The following is a 22,246-nucleotide window of genomic DNA, read 5'->3' as shown; positions in this document are numbered from 1 at the left end:
TGGCAGAATCAATCAATGTTTCCTTCAGAGTTTGCCACTGAATCTCCAAGGTTTGATTCCTGTTCTCAAACTCTTTCATTTTCTTTTCAATAATATTTCTGTATTTTAGTCTACAGTTTACATCTGAGCGATGCTCAATTTTTATTCGCTTTAAAACTTTCTTACATGTTATTCTTTTCAATATGAAATTCAATTTTATCCTGCTCAAGACTAAATAGTGATCACTTCCAATTTCAAATCCTCTGTACACTCTGGTGTCCTGCACCAGGGAGAAAACATCACTATCAACAATAACATAGTCAATGAGACTTTTCTTATTCCTAGCCTCTTCTCTCCATGTGAATTTGTGCACATTTTTATGTTGGAACATGGTGTTAGTAATAACCAGTCCATGTCCTGAGCAGAAATCCAACAGATATTTGCCATTATTATTAGCTTTGCTCTTTTCTCCAAATTTTCCCAAAATATTTTTGTATGTCTCACAATCATTTCCTACTCTACTATTTAGATCCCCAACAAGGACCAACTTTTCCTTTTTCATTGTGTCAGTTGCTTTTTCTAAAGCCTCAAAAAATTCCTCCACTTCTACCTTAGTAGAACCTTCTGTGGGACCATAGGCACAAATAAGTCTCATTGTCCAGTTCCCCATTCTCATATTTGCCCACATTACTCTACTTGACACTGACTGCCATTCAAGAAGATTAGCCTCGTATTTTGTGTTGAATACTATGGCTACTCCTTCTTTTCCTTGATTATCATTGCCTGAATATAACATTTTGTATTTATTGCTCAGAAAGATCTCACCAGTTTTGGTTTTTTTTGTTTCAGTCACCCCTATTATGTCGATCTGGTACTTATCTAATTCCTCAGCTAGCTCCATTTCTTTGCCATTCAGGCTTCTTACGTTGATAGTACCGATCTTTAACTCTGGTGATGTTGAGTTGGGGTTTGTTTTCAGATTTGTTCCAGTAGCTGACTTTTCGCTGTTCGCCCTGGTTCCCTGGCGAAAACAACGGGGGCCTTGTTTAACCGGGCGACGCCCCAGCCGGCATGAAATTTTGTCATGTTGTACCATCATTTTTTATTTTGGTTTAACCAATAAGAATACAATTTGGTCGGCTAAATCCCAAATTGCCAGCCCATCCTCGTTCATTCAGTATCAAAGTAGATACCCAACAGGGTGCACCACGAGAAGGTGAGGATTGGACATTAGGTCAGAAGCCCTGGTCGGTTCTCCGCATTCTTTTAAAGGCTATGTGGAGGTCTCCTCTCAGTTATACAGCTTTGACCCTTAAGCACCCCCTATTCTTATTCTTATCTTATTCTTCCTGTATTAAACCTGTCCTATTAAACCTGTATTTCTTTGTGCTGTGCCAGAGAGGTATGTATAGTGAATCTGTCTGCAAAGATAAAAGCATGGTGGACTTAACATTTTCAAGAGGCAATCATGGAAAAAAAAAAAAAGAGAAATGTATTAAAAGTTCTTAGCAAGTAAGTTGGCATGTACTCTGAGAGAAAGAAAGAAAGAAAAGCAATGTGTAAAAGTAGCTAAACAAAAGGGAAGACTATAAGAATATTAAAAATTTCAGCAAGGTAAAATATTCTGGGGCTACTGAAAAAGCTTAGAAATGGAGGACAGAATACTGTAAAAGGCATCACAAATGACAAAGGTATTAAAACTGATATTAATGACATTCCAGATATCTGGAATGATTACTTTGAAAGATGGTTAAATAAAGCAAGGATCTAGAACAGTGATTTAAAAAAAAAGTATTCAGGAGTATATATCAATACATGAAGTAGAAAAAAAATTAAAATCCTGAAGTGTGAAAAAGCTGCCAGAGTAGATATTTGACCAGAAATATGGAGGTATAAAAGTTTTACAGTGGCTGTACTGTATAAATCAGATAGCCTGATCAGAGGGTCTAATTCCAGATGATTGGAATAGAGCTCTTGTAGTACCCAGCTATAAAAGAGAGATAAAACTATGTGAGAATTAGAGAATATCCCTGCTGAGTAAGATTTATGCAAGCATAATTGAGAAGAAGCTAAGAAAAATTGAGAAGAACAGTCTGCGTTCATGCCAAACAGAAGTGATCAGGATCAGATTTTCACTTTAAAACGTCGGGAAATCTGAGTTTTGTAGAAAGGCATGCGACAAGGTGCAAGAAAAAGCTTTTCGAAATTTATCATGTAATGAGACATCAAACAATATATAGTCTATATCTAAGTTGTAATCAGAACAATCATTACAAATTTGATGTTAAATCAGGTGTGAGACAAAGTCACATTATCTACTTATAATGGGACTATATGGACATCAACTATATGGATCACATTCTGAAGAAAAGTTGCATTAAACTTGATATCAAAATTGAAAATGTTAATCTCAGTTCTTTACTTCATGCACATATTGTACTCTAAAATAAACTGTATAAGTCTGCAGGAGTTCCTAACTAAATTGAATTGCTGTAATAAACTGGTATGAAAATCAGTTGACATTAAAAATATCAACTGCATCTTAAATGGTAAAATATAAAACAAACATTTCGGCTATTTAAGCAGAGTAGGGACATAGACACCAACATGCAAAGCCAGTATGGTGGTGGGAACTGAATAAGATCATGTGGCACATGAGAGAAATTAGAACATTAAACTAGCTATATATACAAGAGTGTATATATAGCTAGTATTTAAGTTTTGTCGATCTGGAAAAAGCATATGACAAGGTGCCAAGAGAGAAGCTATTCAATATGCTACAGTTATATGGTGTCAATATGGCATTATATCAAGCAATACTTAGTCTTTATTTCAGTTGTAAGTCAGCAGTTAGAATGGAAGGAAGTACAGGAAGATGGTTTAATGTTAAATTTGGTGTGAGACAAGGATGTACATTATCCCCTCTGTTATTTGTTATCTATATGGATCACATGAAGGAAAGTGGTATTACACATATCAGAATTGGAGATGTTAATGTCAGCTCTTTGCTTTATGCGGACGATGTTATACTTCTAAATAAATCCACTACAAGTTTGCAAGATTCCCTGACTAAATTGAATAACTGTTGTAATAGATATGGTATGAAGGTCAGCATTAAAAAGACAAAGACAATGAAAATAGGCAGAATTGTTGAAAATGTGAACTGTGTTGTTGAACTGAGAACTTGTGGAACAAGTAAAATATTTCAGCTACTTAATCAAGATTTTTAGAAGATGGTAAATTAAATATGGAAATAGACAACAGAATCAACAAAGCTGGTATGGTAGGCAGTCAATTGAATAAATTCATATGGAATAAGAGAGAAATTAGTCGGAACACTAAATTAGCTGTATACAAGACGGTGTTCAAACCAGTTTTAAATTATGGATCTGAGAGCTGGGTCAGAAGTAAAACACTTGACCAAAGACTAGAGACCGCAGATATGAGAGTCCTGAGAAAGATTAGAGGCGTGAACAGATGGCATCAATGGCAATATCATATTAAAAACGAGGATATTAGGAAAGAACTTGACATTGTCAGCATCCAGGAATGCGTTAGCAGAGCTAATCTCAGGTGGTATGGTCACTTAAACAGAATGGGCGAGGAAAGATTAGCAAAACAAGTGTTCTCTGCCAGGTTGGCAGGAAAACAACCCAGAGGAAGACCACGATATAGATGGATTGATATGGTACAAAGTGCTTTAGACGATAGAAATATAAGATCTGATAATGTTGGGATCTTGACAAGTAACAGACTGATTTGGAGGAAAATTGTAGATAGGAAGTTAGTAATGATGTAAATTTTTCATGTAGTACTATCATATCCTGTACACCCCTTGAGGGTACATGTCAGGAATTTGATGATGATGATGATATATACAAGAGTGTTAAAACCAGTTTTAACTTGTAGATCTGAGAGCTGGAGTAGAAAACACTTGATCAATGGAGACCACAGATTTGAGAGTTCTGAGAAAAATTAGGGGAAATGAACAAATGGTAGCATAATATTAAAAATGAAAATATTTGTTACTTGACACTGTTATCGAACAATGTCACATTGCTTTCTAATATCTGCTCATGAAGCAGAGCTAATCTGTGGTGGTATGGTCACTTAGAATGGGAGAGGAAAAGTTACCAAGACAGGTATTAGGCCAGGAAAAGACCTGGAGGAACACCAAGATCTAGATGGATTGATAATGTAAGAAGTGCCTTAAAAAAAAACAGATCTGAAAATATTGGAATTTTGACAGATAGCAAATTTTATATGATGGAAAATTGTCATAGGAAGTTGGTAATGGCATAAGCTTTTCCTTGGTCCCCTCTGCAATGTGAAGATACATATCAGGAATTTGATGATGATAATGAGAAATGATTTTAGTTACTATTTCTCTAGTTTAACACTAGCATTGTCAGGAATACTGTAATATCCATGGGCATTCAAATAAGGAAGATATATATGCTGGAAATGCAAAGCATTCTTTTTCTCAATAGTAAGAGGTGGGGACTGGTTTTCAACAAAATAAATTAATTAAATGTTTGTCTTTTAGATAGTCATCTTCCATATCAAGAAATTGATACGGAATTTGGCTGATGCAGAAAAGTCAAGATTCTTTGAATCGTGCAAATTTAAAGGAACTGCAATAAATCCATTTCTTACTATTTAACTGAAAAAGTGGTTATGCTAAGATCGTGTAATCCATATTTTCTGAAAAATATTTCATATTGTCATAAATGGATGTGATCTATTGTTTCATGCCTCACCTAAACTTGCACTTGGGGCTTTAATAAAAGGAAGCTAGTTTCTGAACAGTGGAAAGGAAAATAGAAAAGTTATCGTATTTTCCGGTGTATAAGACACTTTTTTACCTTAAAAATGGGGTTGTATTTTTACATTATATAAAAATTCGTCTTAAAAATGGGGTCAAATTGCAGGTTGTATCCTAAAAGCTGTCACAAGTATATATGAAAATAATCAAATACAAATAAGATTAAATCATGAGCTATCATATACCAGAGAGATAAACCAAGGGGTGCGACAGGGATGTCCCCTCTCAGCAACTCTTTTTAATATCTACCTAAATGAAATAATAATAAAATGGAGTAAAAATTTACATCAAGGAATTAAACTTTCACCAACAGTTAACTTAAACACTCTCCTCTTTAAAGACGACCAAATAATAATTACAAATTCTGAAGATAACTTACAGAAAGCTATTTTAAATCTAAATCAGATATCCAAAGATTATGGTATTATAATATCAACGGAAAAATCAAAAACTATGGCCTTTAAAGGACAAGATCCAGCAAGAACTAAAATAGTATTAGATAACAAGATCTTAGAACAGGTGAATTCATTTAACTACCTAGGATGTATGATCACTTATGAAAAAGATATAAACATAAAAATTGCAAAATATTTAAAAATAACAGGAGTAATTAACTCTATATTTAAACCAAACCAGGCTAAAAGTATACAATACATTGGCCCTATTAAAACACTTAAGAAATAGAACAACGTAGTTAAGAATATAAATTAAATTTTTAATAAATATTTTCCGATATTTCGGCAATGTCACATTGCCATTTTCTAAAGGAACTTACACAAAAAAGTTACGTGCACGTAGGCACAACACAGAAACTGGGAATGAAGAGATGAAGCTATTGTTCTCCTAACAGTCCTGATGGTGCCCTCTAGCGGGCTAAGTAGGTGTTCTTGGCCGTTGGGCTGAAGGTCTGCAGATGTAGGTCACCCAAATTTGTTGAGGTTTGGAGAATTTCTTAGGGCTGAGGCTGATTCCATAAAGAGTCTTTCAAATTTGTATTTGCTACGGTGTATCACTGTAGCTTTCTTCCACCGTATTCTGTGGCGTGTATCCAGAGCATGGTCTGCAAGCCCAGAATGACTGTATTTGTGAAAGCGGATGTAGTCCTTGTGTTCCAAAATTCTGATATTCGCTGTCCTGCCTGTTTGGCCAAAGTAAGACAGTTTACAACTGCAAGGGACCTGGTAAACACCAGGTAGGTCTAGGGGAAGTGGTTGGTCTTTAGTGGAGCGGATAAGGGATGCCAATTTTCTGTAAGGTTTGTAACAGGAGGTCAGGTCATGTTTTTTTAAGATTTTGGTGATCTTTTCCGAGGTGCCTCGGATGTAGGGAATGGTGATGGATTTAGAGTAATCCTTGTTGTGTGTGTGTGTGGGGGGGGGATCTGTGGTTAGTAGGTTCTAATATTTTTTGGATTTTTTTAGGGGGGTAGCCATTGGCTGAGAAAGTGTTGAGGATGTGATTTAGTTCAGTGTTTAGGGCCAAGTCGTTTGAACAGATTAGTTTAGCCCTGTTGTATAGTGTTTTCACTACTCCATATTGTTGTGAGGGGGGGGAATTGTTGGTGAATGTATCTGCCTGTATGGGTGGGTTTTCTGTAAACTGAGAAAACCAAGGATCCATTAGGCTGGCGGGTGACTAGTGTGTCTAGGAAAGGGAGGCTGTTGTTTTACTCTTTTTCCAGAGTGAATTTGATTCTGGGGTGTTGGTTGTTTAAGTGTGTTAAGATAGGAGACAGGAAATGAAGGATAATAAAGAATTAGTTATCACCAAAGCGGATAAGGGAAATGCAACTGTATTACTTAACCAAAAGGACTACACAGGTAAGCTGAATGCTCTGCTACTAGATCGGGCCACTTACCTATCAATTACAATCCCACCAACTCTCAAATTAGAAAACTTCACAGGCTCCTTAAGAGAGTCACTTCTTGGCCTGTAGAAGTTACCAACAGATTAAAGCCGTTTAACTCCCCCCCCCCCCCCGTATTTACGGACTCCCAAAAATACACAAAGAAAATATATGCCATTACGTCCCATAGTGGATGGCATTGATTCCCCCACATACAAATTAGCTAAACATTTGGCCAAAGAGCTCCCACACTATACTGGCAACACACCATCACACATAAAAAACTCAGCCCATTTCAAAGCCAGCATAGAAAACCTTACACTCCAACATACTGACACAATGGTCAGCTTTGATGTGTCCTCTTTATTTACAAATGTCCCACTCGAGGAAACTTTAGAGCTAATCCAAACTAAATTTTCTCCCGATATCTAAGCCTTATTTCAGTTCACAATGAACTCAGGCTATTTCGTTTGGCAGGGAAAATTCTAGAAACAAATAGAAGGGGCAGCCATGGGTTCACGACTCTCCCCACCCTTGGCCAATTTCTTTATGGAGACCTTTGAAGAAAAAGCCTTAGCCTCTGCCCCACAAAAACCAACCATATGGCTTCGCTACGTTGATGATGTGTTCGCTATTTGGCCACATGGCTCTGAAACACTTCTCTCCTTCTTAAACAACAACACCCCAGAATCAAATTCACTCTGGAAAAAGAGGAAAACAACAGCCTCCCCTTCCTAGGCACACTAGTCACCTGCCAGCCTAATGGATCCTTGGTTTTCTCAGTTTACAGAAAACCCACCCATACAGGCAGATACATTCACCAACAATTCCCCTCCCCCCCCTCACAACAATATGGAGTAGTGAAAACACTATACAACAGGGCTAAACTAATCTGTTCAAACGACTTGGCCCTAAACACTGAACTAAATCACATCCTCAACACTTTCTCAGCCAATGGCTACCCCCCTAAAAAAATATTAGAACCTACTAACCACAGATCCCCCCCCCCCCACAACAAGGATTACTCTAAATCCATCACCATTCCCTACATCCGAGGCACCTCGGAAAAGATCACCAAAATCTGAAAAAAAAACATGACCTGACCTCCTGTTACAAACCTTACAGAAAATTGGCATCCCTTATCCGCTCCACTAAAGACCAACCACTTCCCCTAGACCTACCTGGTGTTTACCAGGTCCCTTGCAGTTGTAAACTGTCTTACTTTGGCCAAACAGGCAGGACAGCGAATATCAGAATTTCGGAACACAAGGACTACATCCGCTTTCACAAATACAGTCATTCTGGGCTTGCGGACCATGCTCTGGATACACGCCACAGAATACGGTGGAAGAAAGCTACAGTGATACACTGTAGCAAATACAAATTTGAAAGACTTTATGGAATCAGTCTCAGCCCTGAGAAATTCTCCAAACCTCAACAAATTTGGGTGTATGCGACTGCCCCAAATTTGGGAGACCTACATCTGCAGACCTTCAGCCCAACGGCCAAGAACACCTACTTAGCCCGCTAGAGGGCACCATCAGGACGGTTAGGAGAACAATAGCTTCATCTCTTCATTCCCAGTTTCTGTGTTGTGCCTACGTGCACATAACTTTTTTGTGTAAGTTCCTTTAGAAAATGGCAGTGTGACATTGCCGAAATATCGGAAAATATTTATTAAAGTTTAATTTAATTTATATTCTTAACTACGTTTTTCTATTCCTTAAGTGTTTTAATAATGCATAACCAACGTATATGCCTGTCTACGAGAATCAACATTAGCCCTACCGGTCTTAATGTATGGAAGCGAAATCTGGACAATAAAACAAAAAGACAAACAAAGATTAACAACAGCAGAAATGAAGTTTATGAGAAAAACTGCAAAGTATACCCTATTTGATCACAAAAGAAATGAAGATATTATGAAAGAATTAAACCAAGAACCAGTAATTGAAAAAATTAAAAAATATAAACATAGATGGATGGAACACGTTCAAAGAATGAAAACAGAAAGATTACCAAAACAAGCCTTAAAGTACAAGCCATTAGGAAAAAGAAAACCAGGACGTCCTCTTAAACGATTCAACGATGACTTCTAAGGCCGGAACAGGCCATATTAGGCCTAAATCCTTGATACGTATGATGATTATGATGAAAAATGGGGTGCGTCTTATATAATGAAGGTAAAGATTGTTTCCTCTTTTCAAAGTCATACGCAAATGTTCCAAGATCTTTGTAGGCGGTTAATGGTGCAATCAAATCGATGTGTAACCTTCACGTGACTTCTAGCGCGTTATTGGCTAAGAACGGGGAGTCCCTATTCAAGTTTCATAATATCTTATCCGAGTAATCAGTTACCGATGTTTATCAGTATTGAGTTGACGTTGAGATATTTTGTGTTCAGTTTGATATTTCCCCATAGATTTTAGTGATGGAAAAAAACAGGCGACATTCATATACTTCAAGTTACAAATTGCAGGTTGTAAAATATGCAGAAGAACACGGGAATAGGAAAGTTGAAAGACATTTTGGACCTCCGCCTACAGAAAAAATGATTAGAACTTGGCGTGGTCAGAAGGAGATTTTGTACAATTTGTGTAATGAAAAGCGCACGGAACGTGGAAAAATTGCGAAGTGGCCAGAACTAGAAAAGTTCTTGCACCCATTTCAAAACTAGAAGTTTTGAAATGGGTGCAAGAAAATTGGCAAAATGGCATTGCCATTTCAACAAAAATGATTCATACACATGCAGTCAAAGTTTTTAAATCATACGTTAAAGTTTAGGTTTTTTCCAGAAAATTGTATTAAATTTCTTGTGTGCGTCTTATACACCGGAAAATACGGTATATATTTTTAGGTTTATATACATAGTAATCCAAGAAGAGATCTATATGGATTTCCATTTTGCCAGAAATATGACATCATTAAAACGTTTGCTCATTTATCTACATGAAGGACTGTTAGCGCACACAAACAAAAACTCACCTTTAAATGGCTATAACATATTCACTGTTAACAAAATTATAACTATTTGCCTAAATAAGCATCTGCTGAGAATAGAAATCCATTAAGGAGAGACTGAAATTTGTGGGAGCCTGTGTAGCTCAATGGAAGTGGTGCTTGCGTCCTCTGTGTTTGGTCACTCGACGTTAGACTTAGGTTCAAATCTAGTTGCCAACTGGAGGAACTTTTTCTAAGCTTATTTTTGACTGGTTCCCGAGTTAGTTGATCTCAGGCACAGACAAACTGGCTTTTTCTCCCAGAAACTCAGGTTTTTCATCCTGTAAACTCAAGAAAATCGACCGTAGTACCCACATTATTTCAGATAACATCCTGTTAGGTACCAAGAGATGGCAGCACTTGCTTGCCAGCTTCTTCATCAGATAAGGTATAAAGGCCTTGCCCTCTCCCTATAAGGGAATAAAAGGCTTTAGCTGATTTATTTATTTTTATTTTGAAATTTGTGGGTTATAATATAACATTTGACTTACAAAGAGCAGTATGATAGAAAATACAGTATGTGATAGAAACATAAATTACATATAAGGGTTTACAGAATAGATTAATCAAGTGTGGTCAGATGGTATAAGGACTAGATTTATTCTTTAAGAGTAATAAATGAGTGAAATAGGTTGCCCGAGGCAATCATTAGTGGTTTGTCAGCGAATAATTTTAAGGAAAGGTGTGATAAGCATTGTACGAATAACGGTTGGTGTGGGCATTCTACTGGATAATAACTATTACAGTCCAAAATTAAGTATTATTAAAAGCATGTTGAAAATAGTGATTTCTAAGTAAAAATGTATTATCAAATTAAACAATTTTCAAACAAATCAACTAAATTTAGTTGATTTGTTTGAAATCAAAATGGAGTATATCAGAATCAGATGATACTGAAAAACATTTTATTCCAATAAGAATTAAATGCACTCTATTAAATGAAACTCTTAATAAGAAATTTATAAAAAATAAAGTGTTAAGAGAGAGGTAGTTCATTTGCAGCTGCAGGACATCCAGTTACTGAATGAAATATTTGTTTTTCAATATCTCCCAATAATCCACTTGCACCAATACGAAACAGATTTGGAAAGAGCCAATCGTTTCCTAATGTTTCCTTCATTAGTGTCTGCCATAAAAGAACATCTCCAGCTGTTCGGATACCACCTGCTGGCTTGAAGCCGACCTAAATAATACAAAGAATTAAAATACTTATAAGTAACAAACACCATAAAATAGCTTTGTTACTATACAAGAAATTCAACATCTAATCTTCTGGTTATCTAACCTTTTCAAATCCTAATTTCATCATCACCAGCAATTTCTTGATATGTATCCTGAAGGGGTGTTCCACTGTGACAACACTACATGATTAAGGCCTTTGCTATTACCAATGATCTCACATAAATGTTCATATGACTGCCAGAATACTAGACACTAATTTCTTCACAGCCCTTAGGAATAACAGTGGATGTTATTTATCCTCTAGGAAATTCAGATCCCAATCTGGTTCTGATTTCTTACAGAAATCAGAAGCAATGCTTGCACAGCCATTTTCATTCTGTCTAGCAATTTAATGCCAAGTGGGATGAGCACAATTTCTATGCTTTTCTGATTCAGACATTTATGTTAAAATGCATTACTGGTATGAGAATGGCCATATTAATTCCCCATTCCACATGCTAAGATAAAATTTTAAATATTAATAATGCAGAGTTAGATACAATTTAAATATTAATAATTTTCCATGTACATGGCATAACTAAGTATCTGGGAAAGGATAGAAATGATCTCTAAGTTTTACATGACACTATCAAAAATCCACAAGTTGACTGGACTGGTTCTGCAGTCATCATATGGTAGTATTTTTCTAAATAACATGGAAAAATCATTCAGTGTGCTTCACTGTTGTGTAACATAGTCTGGAATGACTGATGCACAGCAACAGCTACATGTGTGTGAAAAAGAGATGTATTTTTAAGGACATAAAGATCATGAAGGCAATACTTGACCATTAGGTAGCACATGCAGTTGTAGAGGGAATACATTTTTAAGGACAACAACAATATTCCCTGAAGAGAATACAACTGTAGGAGGCTTACTTGAACAGTTAAGCCAACAGGGTATTCAGCTGTGCTTCAGAGAAGTTTCTGGCATATTCTATGAAACCGACTCGCACTGCATCCTTACAAACTGTAAATGTTATATATGTTGAAGCCTACCAACAAGCATAGCAGATATGAAGTTTGTTGTGATTCCAATAAATAATTAGCTGATCACTACAAACAGTAAGTTCACGTACAGCGACAAAACCACATTCCATGTTTGTGACACGTCAATACTACAACATCCACTTAAGGATTAAACTGAGAATTGACATAACCCACACACATTCATCAAAACATGCAGTAATATATTGTCAAATCCTACTACCTTATTAACATCAATTTTGCTTAACTCCTCATATACCTCCAGCTCAGTCACTTTCATTTCCTCTTCCACCACCATGCCCTCTAAATTCAAGCTCTGCAATGTTGCATACATTCATGAAGAAAAAAAAACTGCTCAGCAAATGCCCGAACTATCCTCCACAGCAGTTACTAATCTACAATCTTCATCCACTAACATTACCCTTCCATAATCATTTTCTTTCATCTGCCAGATACTGAAGGAATTCTCTGGGACTTTTCTTAGCTAGATTAGTTAATTTCTGCTCATACTTTGCTTTTGCTGTCCTTATCCACCTAGTTGGATAAGGACAGCAAAAACTCGTGCAATTGATTATTATTCTTCATCTTGTGTTGCATCAATAAAGCCTTCCTTTTCAGAGCGCATATTTAATCTCTTCATTCATTCCTTTACACTGATTATATTTAATCTAATTACCTTCCTCTTGATCTTCAAATTATATTCTGACATTACTATTGTTAAACAGTTCTTGTCTAGCCCAAAAACAGCAACCTCCTTTCCAATCATTCCATGTTACAGCTCCAAGGCCATCTTCTGAGCATTCCTAATCACCAGCCTTGTAGTTCCACATAATCCCTTCCTAACAGAAAAGTCCTCATATAGCTGGCTACCACCAAGGCAATGATCTCAAGATCACTCTTCCCAAATGAAGAGCAATTTGATACCTCATTTACAGCAATATACTCTAATGAAATGATCAAATCCAAGACTTTCGATGTTCAAGTGTCCTACATTTCATACTGCCTAATTGTCCCTGAAATACCCAAGAAATTCATTTTCTTTGCTCCAGATACTATCTTTTCATTCCAATGTATTCTATATAATTAAAATTATCCATAATAATCACTTTTTCTTATATACTTGACCAATTTGTCCATACATTTCCTTTTCACCACAATCCTAAGCATACTCAACAAAAATTAAATATTTCATTCTATTCACCTCACCTGAAACTACTGACAAATAATCACCCTTTCCTAACATCTCCATCTTGTGAGGACATCTTTTCTGCTATCATCAAGAACATAACCCCCCTTCTTCATGCCTTTCCTATCCTCATGAAAAATATTACACCAATCCATCTCTATTTCTATCAGAACATATTCATCCAAACACACTGAGTTCATTTGCCCAGTTGATAGTCACAAGACCTATCACAGGAAGCCGACTTTAAACAATACAATCATACCACTCCTTAAATTCATTCACTATCTGTATATTCACCACCTTCTGTGCAAAATAAGCCACTTCTCAACCTTTTACAACTTCCAGGGTTGACCTCCTGTCCTTATTCCTTCCTCTTGTTCTATTATATGAAAAATCTCTCCATTGTCAATTCTGTGATTATTTGTCAATAGTTTATATATCTCAATCATATCACCTCTTCATCTTCTATCCACCGCTCTGTGTTAGCATGCCTCCATCTTTCTCATAGTGGACATTAAGCAGCCCTGGTATCATTTTTGTTATCCACTGTCATTTTATCAAGGTTACGTCATTCCCTTCAAATGGTGGTGACCAGATTGAGTAAAATAATCTGGATGTGGTCTGATCAGGATTTTATACATTGGAATCAATGTATAAAATCTCTCTATTTATTATCTCTGTCAAAATTTTTCTTAGTATTGCAGCAATGATCTGCATTACTTTCACCATCAATATCACTTTTCTGCTGCACAGTTCCTAACATTAATTTCAGATCTCTTGCTGCCCAACTTAAACTACTAATCAGATCATTTGTACAAACCATCACTTATCTCTTCCACATTCTCTTATTTTATTGCCACAGACATGCATTCTTTATTGGTCTTCCAGGCAAGTCTTTCTGCACACCCCAAATCATTGACTCTTTATACATCACTCCCTTCACAGATCCATTATTTTCTTGCACCTGAATCCTCCTTGCATTTTTTCTCATTGCTCTCTCACTTATCATCTATCTTGCTCTCATCTCTCTATCCCCTGCTTCTGCACACTCTCAACTTTATCTCATTTCCTCTTCTTCCCGGGTTCATCCATTCTTTCAGACTATATGTTTGTTCCACATCAGTCAGCCATTCAAGTCTACTAATCTCTCACTTCACATGAATCAACTAATTTTTCATGCCTTTCAACATCCTACCCTCACTTGATATTCACTTACACAGTCCACACCATCCTTCAGATCCTCCATATCTCCAGTCACTTAATGTCGAGTCCATTGCTTCCCTCATGCTTGCCCCCCCCCCTTAATCAAGCTATTCATAACTCATGCAGCTGCTTGTTTCTGTCACACCACCATTCTGCCACTTAAACCAAAGATACTGACATTGATATCACCCAGTTCCTCCATCTTTTACCTACCAGAGGTGCATCATACTATAAAATCTTCTATGCTAGTGTGCAAAACATAATCTTTAAATACAGGAGAGCTGGGCGACAATCTATCAGTTATTGCAATCTAAATTTACTCTAAATTTGTAATAAAACACCTAATAATTAATATCAAAAGTTATAATTTTTTTTCTTCCACTTCTCACTACTGAAAAGAAGCTCTTTATCCTCTAGCAGGCAAGAACATTTTGACCCTCTTATTTCTGATATTCCTGGAATTCTGCAGTAAATTACTGCAACAAATAGCAATTCATTTCTGGGTCTACCAATTCTACTCAGGGTTCCTCTTGGCTTGTAACTTCTTGATACTTGCCCTTGACTGTTCTTTGTTACCAACACTGATTTCATGCTTTTTTAATGAGATTCAAATTCCTCTCTTGCATTCCAGGTTATCCCATTCCTTTGAGTATCCTCACATATACACAATCTACTCCTGCTTTACTCTCTGTTTCCCTGTCTTGCATTCCTATTCTCTCATCACATCTCTCACTCTACTCATTTCTCTATTCACAAGCACTGCTTCAATTCCTCCTGCACTTCCACATGACCTCTCATATTGCTTTCTCACATCTGTCATTAATTTTCCCTCTAGCAGCAATCTTTCCAGTTGACTTACACTAAATCCCAAATGCTGTCCATCACTCTAATACAGTTCCATTTGTCCCTGAAATCCATCCCACATGAACAAACTGCTCCTTTCTCCTCACCCAGCTACCAACATAACATTCATGATCTTTGCTCAAAAACTCAACTAATTGATATTTGAGCAACATGGCAATGACCTGTCCTACTAATGTTATCTTTTATTCTCCTGAAGTTTCTGTGGTTCCATTGTATAATCCTTGATCAGACCTTACATGAATTATTCATAGATTTGGATCCCTGGTGGTAATAGGTCTTTGGGATGTGAAATATGAAGGCAGATTGAAGGAATGCAATTTGCAAAGCCTTGCGAACAGGAGAAACAGAGAGGATATGATTGAAATGTTAGTAAAGAGTTGTTACTGGAAATTTTTCATAGAATGGAAGAGGGGGTAGAACAAGGGAACATCCCTGGAAACTGTATAAAGAGAATGTGAGCAGGGACATAAGGAGCATATTTCTTTGCATGGAGAGTGGTTGGTGAGTCGAATGCATTACCTGACATTGTGGTGAATGCAAATACGTTGAATGAGTTTAAAGCACAGTTTTAAGGCTATGTGTGTAACAGTATGTACCTCCTGCAATGAGTCTTTTGACTTTGTGGAGGTCTGGTGTTAATAATAACTTTCCAACATTCATTATTCCTACAATCACCACTAATTCTCTTGCTCCTTTACTCTACAGGGATGATTTGGATATCTGAATAACATTGAACCGAATAAGGACCAATTTTAGAAGATGTAATAATTAATTATATAAGTGAATATAATTGGAACACAGTTGAATGAAGAGGATATCTTGATAGAAATAGAAATGAAAGGGTACAGTGGTTTTTACAAGGATAGAAAGGACAGGAAGGGAGGGACAGAGTGATGCCAATGATAGCAGGAGAATTATCTCCATATAAGGTACATATAAAACAAGGAAATAGTGGCAATGGTTTTTGAAGCAGTGTGTTGTGAGGTGGAGGTTAACAAGAAATGACATTTAGTTGGGGTCTTATGTACATGAATGTCTGGTGTTAATAATAATAATATCCTGTACATGACAGGTACATGTCATTAACTTGATTATTATGATGGAATACAAGAATGGATTAAGGGTATTTATTATTATTATTATTATTTATTTATTTATTATTATCTGGGACCTCCAGGGACTCATCGAGGGATGATATAAATCATCGAAACCAGCTATCATACCTTCCCTTAAATTCATGCACACTAGGTGCACTCATTACCCCTAAGGGCAAATTATTCCACTCACTCACTGCTCTCTGGGAGAAAAACCTAGCTCTTACCCCTTTTTTGACTGCAAATAAATAACTTCGATGAATGCCTCATGTTTTCTCCCCACCTTCCATATAACGAAAAATTTCATCAGATGATATCCTATAACACCCATTCAAAAGTTTATAGACCTCTATCATATCACCCCTCTTTCTCCTGTTAACCAGAGTCTACAATCCACATACTCGCAATCTGTCCTCATAATCTAAATCCCTTTATCTGGATATAATCTTTATAACTCTTCTTTGCACCCTTTCCACTGCTTCTTTATCCCCTTGGAACCCAGGAGACCAAATCTGTGCATAATAGATCAAAGCCTTATAAAGAGGTAAAATGACTTCCTTATCCTTACATGTCGAGGTTCACTTCAACATAGCAATTATCATCTGACTTGTATTTGCAACTTTGCTATGTGACCTTTGAACTTTAAATTCCTATCCACCAATACACCAAGATCCCTTGCCTCTTCAGTTTCTTGTAGCATAACCCCGCTAATATAATATCCCATGGAACTCTAATCTTGCCAAAATGCATAACTCTACACTTAATAACATTAAATTGACAGCCATTTTCATTTGCCCAAATTTCGAGTCTATTCAAATCATTTTGTAATTGCTGAATATCAGTAGCATCCCCGATTGCCCTGCCTATCTTCGCATCATCGACAAACACACATCTGATGTTAGATCTTCCTGGTGTCATTAATGTATAGATTAAACAATAATGGTCCAAGGACAGAACCCTGAGGTTCACCACTGGTCACCTTAAATCTGGCAGATTCACACCCACTGTATAACACTTTTTGATATCTGTCTGTCAACCATCCCCCTGATCCAAGTCAAGAGTTTATATTCCAATCCCATATTCTCCAGTTTATACAACAGCCTTTCGTGTGGTATCCTATTAAATGCCTTAGAAAAATCCAACATTATCATAGTGTATCCATTTCCTTTATCCAACTCAGCCGTAACATTGTTATAAAATATGAGTAAATTTCTGAAACATGACCTTCCGTTAGTAAACCCATGCTGTTCCTCGCAGAGTATACCATGTTTGTCTACCCATTTATGAATGCGAGTTCTTACCAACTTCTCTAAAATCTTCACTAGACCAGAGAGAGAGAGAGAGATACTGATGGGTCGGTAGTTAGATACATCAATTTTTGTACCAGCCTTGTTCAATGGAATTATCGTACATTCCTGTGGTATCATTCCTGAGCTGAGACTCAAGTTATACAAACATGTAAAAGTCATAGCCAATTCGGCTGAACATTCCTTTAGCAAACAGGCTGATATTCCATCTGTCCCTATAGACAAATTCTTATCCAGGTTATGCAACAGCTCTTCAACCTCATTATCATAAATCTCTAACTCTTTATCCAATGTAGGTACCACTGTGCACCATGTTACATACACCTGGTTGATATATCTTAGCAAAGTGAGCACTCATTAACTGAACAATCTCATTAGCTTCCGACACTCAAGTACCATCTGCATTCAATAAAGTTATTCTTCCACATTCATCCTTTCTTTTACTTGTGGCATAACGATTAACTTCTTTTGGACTACCTTTAGCTTGCATGGCCAATTTCTTTTCATACTCCGATTTAGTTTTCCTCATAACGCTCATTACTTTTCTGGCCTGAGCTTTATATATTTCATAACGTCTTTCACTCTTATTCTCACGATATTCTTCTTGTGGATTTCTTGATTAATAAGGTTGGACATTCATTTCACTTCTAACCTATCTATTCTGCAAACATTTTAGTTACAAAATTGAATTAATATCTGGAAAAGAGCAAATAAGATAGAGATATTCAAACAGGTCACATTTTATAGGTAATTTACAGGTCACATATGGGAAAAGGATCTTTCAAGAAATGCAAAAAGAGATTTAACGAGGAGTTAATCTAGAAAGGATTCTAGATGAATGGTGAATGGATAGAACAGTTTTCTTGAAAGAGTGATTATGTGCAATGTCAGTGAATGAGTTTAAGAAGAGATAAAATAGCTAACCATGTACCTCTAGCAATGCATTACAACTAGGACATCATGTAAATGACCATGATAACTCATTTCCAAAAACACCAAGAACAGCTCACTTCATGGCATATCTGGTCTTTTGTCCAAAGGAAATCAGAATTCTGAATAGTTTGAATGGCAAAAAGTTTCTGATCCCGATTGTATCCTTTTGAATGTGCTCAAAAACTATGCTCCACAGTTATCCTTTTCAATCTATGAGGGAGGATGTAAAGGAGTTGTTAGAAGAGGAAAAACTGAAGAGTTGAAGATTGTAAGTCTCTTATCATGCTATGATAGACGTGAACTAAGAAGGAGAGCACTGGTACTCAATGAGTCTATATGTAGATTGTGCAAAAAGAATGATGTAGAATTTGTACATCTGTGGTCACTATTTGATGGAAAGAAGGATTTGTACAATGCTGATGGACTGCATCTAAATAGTTTTGGTATTAGGTATCTGTTGAGAACTTTGTTCACCAAGCATGCTGAAGTGCAAATTCAGGGAAACTTAATCAATTAGGGAAGAAGCAAGTGAGCAATTGTGTGAAGGCACCCATGGAGCGAGTGAGTGTGAGAATGACCAAGTGAGGAATCTAGTCTCTCAAGAAAAAATATTGAATAGGCAGTCAATTCAGAAAGTAAAGTCAGGTAAGGGACTAAAAGAATGCTGCAGTTTCTATATACTAATGCCAGAAGTATCGGGAACAAGAGGGACAAGATTTTGGCATTGGTTAGTGCAACCTCGCCAAACATTATAGGCAATAGTGAGACTTGGCTAACTTCACATTCAATCCCTGTAATTACATCATCTGTAGTTAGTTACAGGGATTGAATGTGACGAGTTTAATATTATCAGAGAAGATATGATGGGGGAAAATTACTGCTGATGATAGCAGATTAATTGCAACCAAAAAGAATAGGAGACAAAATATACAGTTGGTTTTTGCTGGCCAGGGAGTTCCACACACATGATCTGGAAGACGTGCATCACCAAATGAGTACAACAATGAGTACAGGGTCGAGTGATTATAATGGAGAACTTCAACTATGGAGATGTAGACTGGAAAGAAGAAGTATCACATGGCAGGAAGGAAATAGAATTTATACACCTGCTGAGAGATAATTACTTAAGGCAGCATTCATGATGGAGGGGACTAGGGGTGGGAGAGTATTGGATCTGGTCATAGGATCAGAAGAACTATCCATAACCAAGGTGACAACACTGCTTCCAACTGGTGAAAGTGATCATGCAGTCTTGATTTGGGAGACTGTAAAAAACATGAGGAATATTCTATCAAGGGGTATTTGTGGAACTACAAGGCAAGTGATTATGGCATGCTTAGGAAGAAGCTTAAATCTGTACCATGGCATAAGCCATTGCAGGGTAAGGATGTTAGTAGTGCATGGGATATAGTTAAGGATCATCTAGAGGAAGCAGTATTAAATTGTATACCTAGGGTAGGGAGGGTTTCTGCCAGGTTGGCAGCAAAACGACCCAGAGGAAGACCAACATATAGGTGGATTGATGCGGTACAAAGTGCCTTAGACTAGAAATATAAGATCTGATAATGTTGGAGTCTTGACAAGTAACAGACTGATTTGGAGGAAAATTGTAGATAGGAAATTAGTAATGATGTAATTTTTGTCATGTAGTACTATCATATCCTGTACACCCCTTGAGGATACATGGCAGGAATTTGATGATGATGAGTTAGATGGATGAGCAATATCATTAAGCACAAGGTGCAGAAGAAGAAAATGCTGTGGAAGGTATATAATTAGAAAGGTGACCAGCAAACTCACAAACAATACAAGGCTCAGGCAAGAAAAGTGACCAGCATGGCAAGGAAGGCACAATCAGATTATGAGAAGAATTTAGCCTAGCAGGCCAAAGGAAATCACAAAGAATAATTTCGTTATGTGGCAAGTAAGAGGAAGAATGACTCTTAGTTACTCTCAAAATGCCTTTAGCATCCCAAAACACCGATGCCATGACCTTTCCTGCTGATGGAACTGACTGTCTTCTTTGGCACTGAACAACTGGCTTCTGTCCACTGTTTTGACTGCTGTTTGGATTCTGGTGTGTAATGGCGAATCCAAGTCTCATCCATAGTAATAAATCGACCCACAAACTCAGTTTTATTCTTGTTAAAATACCCCAACACTGTTCAAAGATTTTCATGCGAGTGTGCATTTTTCATCTGCTGTGAGCAAGTGCAGTATCCATCTTGTGCAAAGCTTTTTTCATTTGCAATTCTTCATGCAAAATATATCCTACACGTTCTTTTGAAATGCCTGTAGTCTCAGCAATTTCATGCACTTTGACTTGCCGGTCATCCAATACCATTTCATGCACTTGATCTATGATTTCTGGTGTCGTTATACTTTTTGGACATCCTTCATATGGATCATCTTCAAGGCTGGTATGGCCACGCTTAAACTCGGCAGCCCATTTCTTAATTGTTGAAAACGAAGGAGAAGAGTGCCCATAAACTCTTATGAACTAACTTTGAATGAATTTCTTTTGGTGTTAAATCTTCTTTTACAAAGAATTTTATAACTGCACAATACTCAATTTTATCCATTTCAAGGAATACAGACAACACTTTTACACCAACTTAGAAAAAAAAAATCTTGCTGATAGTATTGCCATCTATGGTCGAGGCCGAGAACTTTTCAGACCACCCTGGTACTATATCCTCCTCCTATTCTATATTCCTGGAATTAAAGTCTCCCATCATAATCTCCCTTTCTTAGATGCTCTAGAAAGGGAAATTTTCATTTCCCTTTCTAGGGAAATGAAAATTTTTAGATGCCCAACCAATTTTCCAAAACATTTCACAATCAGTAGTCTCTCCATTTCCTTGCCTATAACAGCATCCTATTAGATATACTAGCCTGTTAATTGCAGCTTCGCACCACACAGATTCAAAATCTGTGCATGTACTATTAATTTGATGATGGTTTGCATTTGAATAAATTTGAACTTTGGAGTCAGTACACTGGAGAAAGTGTTGCTGGATGGAAGTACAGTGTGTGTGTGTGTGTGTGTGTGATGAGCACAAGAGATGTAGTGAACAAATCAGGAGAGTGCTATTGAAGAGACAGAAGTGCTTGGTAGTGGAAACAGTAGTAGTTCGAGAGATGAAGAGAGAACGGGAATGCAAGAGGAACCATGAAGAGTATAACGTGCAGGTTAGGAAGGTGATGAGCATGGTAAAGAAAGAAAAGGTGCAGTTTGAGAAAAGATTGGCTGGACAGGGAGACATGACATAGGGAGAGCAGATGTTGAAAATGGCAGTGAATATGTCTCCCTGTGAAGATGGAGTATATTGCATTGTGGGTGGGGTAATTGAGACTGAACAGATGTAAGTGGTGATAAAGGTGATTGGGCAGGTATTGTGGAGAAATGAAGAAATGACAACCAACAAGTGGCTTGGATAGGACTGGTTATAGAACTAGAAATGAATTACTGTGTTGTTTGTTTACAAATGCCAGAAGTATCAGAAATAAGGGAGATGAAATAGTTTCACTGATTGAGTTTATTTACCCCAAAATCATTAGAATAAATGAAACATGGTTGAATGAAGATGATATTCTAACAGGAATAAGAAATGGAAGGATACAATGTTTTTCATGAGGATTGAAAGGATAAGAAGGAAGGAGGGGAGTGCTGCTGATGATGGCAGGGGAATTATGTCTACATAAGGTAGACACAATAGATATGAGGCAGTGTAGTGTAATGTGGAGGTGTAACAGGGAGACATATTTAGATGGATGTTGCTGTAGACCTTGAAATATGAAG

The 22,246-nt window shown here is 36.9% G+C and overlaps 1 protein-coding gene across 1 annotated transcript in view; it reads right to left on the bottom strand.

Annotated features, from left to right (window-relative positions):
* Positions 1-10,541: 10,541 nt before the first annotated feature.
* Dera (deoxyribose-phosphate aldolase) overlaps positions 10,542-22,246 on the bottom strand; it is a 113,193-nt gene continuing 101,488 nt past the window's right edge. The window contains exon 7 of the mRNA XM_090412825.1: positions 10,542-10,833. Coding sequence (XP_090268951.1) covers positions 10,627-10,833 — 207 coding nt within the window. The 3' untranslated portion in view covers positions 10,542-10,626. The remainder of the gene's footprint in view (positions 10,834-22,246) is intronic.

This window comes from Typopeltis vanoorti, chromosome 23 (assembly GCF_054136105.1).
Source record: "Typopeltis vanoorti isolate ZY-2024b chromosome 23, IOZ_Tvanoo_1.0, whole genome shotgun sequence".
Lineage (NCBI taxonomy): Eukaryota > Metazoa > Arthropoda > Arachnida > Uropygi > Thelyphonidae > Typopeltis > Typopeltis vanoorti.
This window is presented reverse-complemented; position numbering and strand designations above follow the sequence as displayed.